The 2965-nt window shown below is 38.8% G+C and overlaps 1 protein-coding gene across 1 annotated transcript; it reads left to right on the plus strand.

Annotated features, from left to right (window-relative positions):
• Nucleotides 1-1807: 1807 nt before the first annotated feature.
• On the plus strand, nucleotides 1808-2518 carry LOC131858754 (uncharacterized). Its single transcript, XM_059212201.1, has one exon. It carries the CDS (start codon nucleotides 1808-1810, stop codon nucleotides 2516-2518), a length of 711 nt encoding a protein of 236 aa, XP_059068184.1.
• The last annotated feature ends 447 nt before the right edge of the window (nucleotides 2519-2965 follow it).

Below are 2965 nucleotides of genomic sequence, written 5' to 3' on the forward strand. Positions count from 1 at the left end.
GCATTGTTTATCAACAGTTCCCTATTTATAAATAATTAGCTAACCGCTTAATCTCCTTGATCACATTTCCCATGATCAACCATAGCCATCAGATCTTCATGCTTGACCAAGTTTAATGCATCTTTCAATCTGAATTTAGCAGGGATGGGATGATCACTGTAGATGAGCACCTGAATGCTTTCAATGTAGCATGTGGAGTAATAGCAGTTCAACATGAAGATGTGGCTAACAGGCTGTTTATTCAGACATTGACAGGAGTGGCGGCTGACTGGTTTTATCACTTGCCGAATAGTGTGATAACGAACTAGAAGGACCTGAGGACAAGATTTGAAGCTAGATTTAAGGTAGCTGAAGATGAACACTCCTCCTAGCTCAGTTATCCCAGTTGAAAAAGGAGCTTTCTGAATCCATGAGGGACTTCATAGTGAGATTCGATAAGATCCTACACAAGATCTCGGTTAACCAAAAACCATCAGATGATAATCTCAAATGTTTCTTTATCAATTCTATGCCCTCTGAAATAAGTTTCCTGATTCGTAGGCAAAGGGTTGCAGATTTGAATACTGCTAAAACTCTCACTATTAAATTAGAGGATGATTTGATCACTGTGGGCAAATGGAAAAGAGAAGTACAAACATCTAATGCCCAACCAACTACTTCCTCAGATCTTGTTATCAAACAGTTAATGAATGATGTAATTTCCCTTAAGAGGTAGACTCCTAAAGCAAGTACTTCCTATTCCCAATCATATCAAGAAATTCCTAGGAGATATCCTAATCAACAGGGAGGAGGTGGAGGAAGACAATTACAACTACCCCCTATACAACAAAGACTTGCTATTGAAGCACCACCCCCCAAGGTAAACTCTTGTGTGTTTCATTTAACTGATGAACATGATGGTTCTTCATGTCCAGAGATGGTTCATTTTTCCCAAATGACCAGTAAAGGAGAGACAATCTTAGAAGCTGATGAAGGAAGTTCCCAAAGTATGCCCGGTGACTCTGAAATTCATTATATGGAATATGTCTCCGACTCTGAAAGGGGAAGAAACATGTTGGTCTCTTTGGAAGATTCCTCATATGCAATTCTTACAAGAACTCAATAGAATTTGAAATCTCAAGATGTTGTAACACCCGTCCACAACACTGTGAAAGGAAAGGAAATTTTGACCCGTCATGGAGGTATATCAAAGGTTGTTCAAGAGGTTGCTTCTTCAAGTTCTGATTCTTTTACTAACCCTTTTGATATCATTAAATTTTGCAAGACATCTTGTGTTTAGATTACTCTGGTTGAGTATTTGAAATTAAACCCAAAGGAGCTAGATAGATTGGTTGAATTTGTCAAAGGAAATGATGCCCATGCCTTAGCAAGTGAAACCCAAACACCCGTGAGTAGTGATTCTCAAGCACACAATAATGTCAGTCCTTCTTTAGTAATCCCTAAAGGCTCATCAGAGACTATTCCTATACAAGCTGATTTCCTTGAACCTAATTTTGAAAATAAACCAGAACCTTTCTATGTGTCCTTATATATTAATGGGCACAAGTTGAGTAACTATATAATAGATTCAGGAGCATCTGACAATGTCATGCCCTCAGCCATAGGAAAGGCTTTAGGTTTAACCCTAACAAAGACCTTTGGCAAGTGTTACTCCATGGACTCCAAGAAGGTTCCTTTATTAGGGCAAATTAAGGATGCGCAGGTCGCTTGAGTAGCACACCCTACCAACAGAATCAAGTTGACAATCCTAGTGGCTGACATCCCTACTAACTATGGCATGTTGTTGAGTAGCACCTTCTGTAAAGACATGGGAGGGGAAATTAGGATGGATTGGTCACAAGCAATGATCACAGTTGGAAAACAGAGAGTCCTTTTGCACCCTGAAACAAAGGCCAAATACATAGTTTTTTCCTCAAATGATGTGAAAGCTCAAATTTTGTACCAGGATTGTGGCTTTGGTAATTACATGATATCGACTGATCCTCAAGATGAGAGTATGTTAACAGATTCAAGTATGTCTGATGCACTCTGGTCTATAGAATTTGATGGGAGTTGTTCATCTTCTGAATTAGGGGTCAGGGTCGTATTGATACCTCCCCATGGAAAGGTCATTCCTTATTCTTTCAAATTGGAATTCCAAAACATGAATAATACGGCCCAATATGAGGCCTTGTTATTAGGTCTGGCTGAAGCAAGGAGAATGCAAATCAAAAAGTTGAAGGTGAGAGGTGACACTGAACTTATTGTTAAACAAGTGAGGGGCCTATTTGCTATCAAAAATGAGAGATTGAGACATTATAGGAATCATGTTTGGGATGAGATCGAAGCCTTCGATGCTTTTTCAATTGAGGTCATTCCTAGGGAGTTTAACTCGAAGGCTGATTCTTTGGCAGTATCTATAGCCTTTTTGGTACCACACCCAGATTTCACAACCGACACTTACATGGTTGAACTAGTTTATAGACCTAGTGTGCCTGATAATTCTGAATCCTGGCAGGTGTTTGAAAATGATAAATAGATTCAAAATTTTCTACAATGTGCTGACATTTTCACAACCTTGTTTTATGAGGGGTCAGAGGCAAGTTGTAAAGAGTTTTCTCCCTATACACTAGAAGAAGTACATGATGGAATTTTGCAGCTAAAAGGGAATAAAATCCCAAAGGGTTTAGTTTCTCTTTAATGCCTTTTCGACAGGAAGGATGGATATGTTAAGCAAAGGGATAGGGAACCTCCTGTAATTCAAAGTTCTTGTGAGTATGAGCAAATTAACATTGGTACCAATGAGGATCCTAAATTTGGGAAAATGTTGTTTTGAAGTGGAGAGAAGGAAGTTCAGCGATTTGTTGGTCAAGTTTAAAGATGTTTTTGCATGGAGTTATGATGATTTGAAGAATTTCAAGGATGGTAAGTTCCAACATCAAATTCCTTTGAAACCAGGTGTCAACCCTTTTCGGCAAAAGTTAAG

Source organism: Cryptomeria japonica, chromosome 10 (genome assembly GCF_030272615.1).
Source record: "Cryptomeria japonica chromosome 10, Sugi_1.0, whole genome shotgun sequence".
In the NCBI taxonomy this organism is placed as follows: Eukaryota; Viridiplantae; Streptophyta; class Pinopsida; order Cupressales; family Cupressaceae; genus Cryptomeria; species Cryptomeria japonica.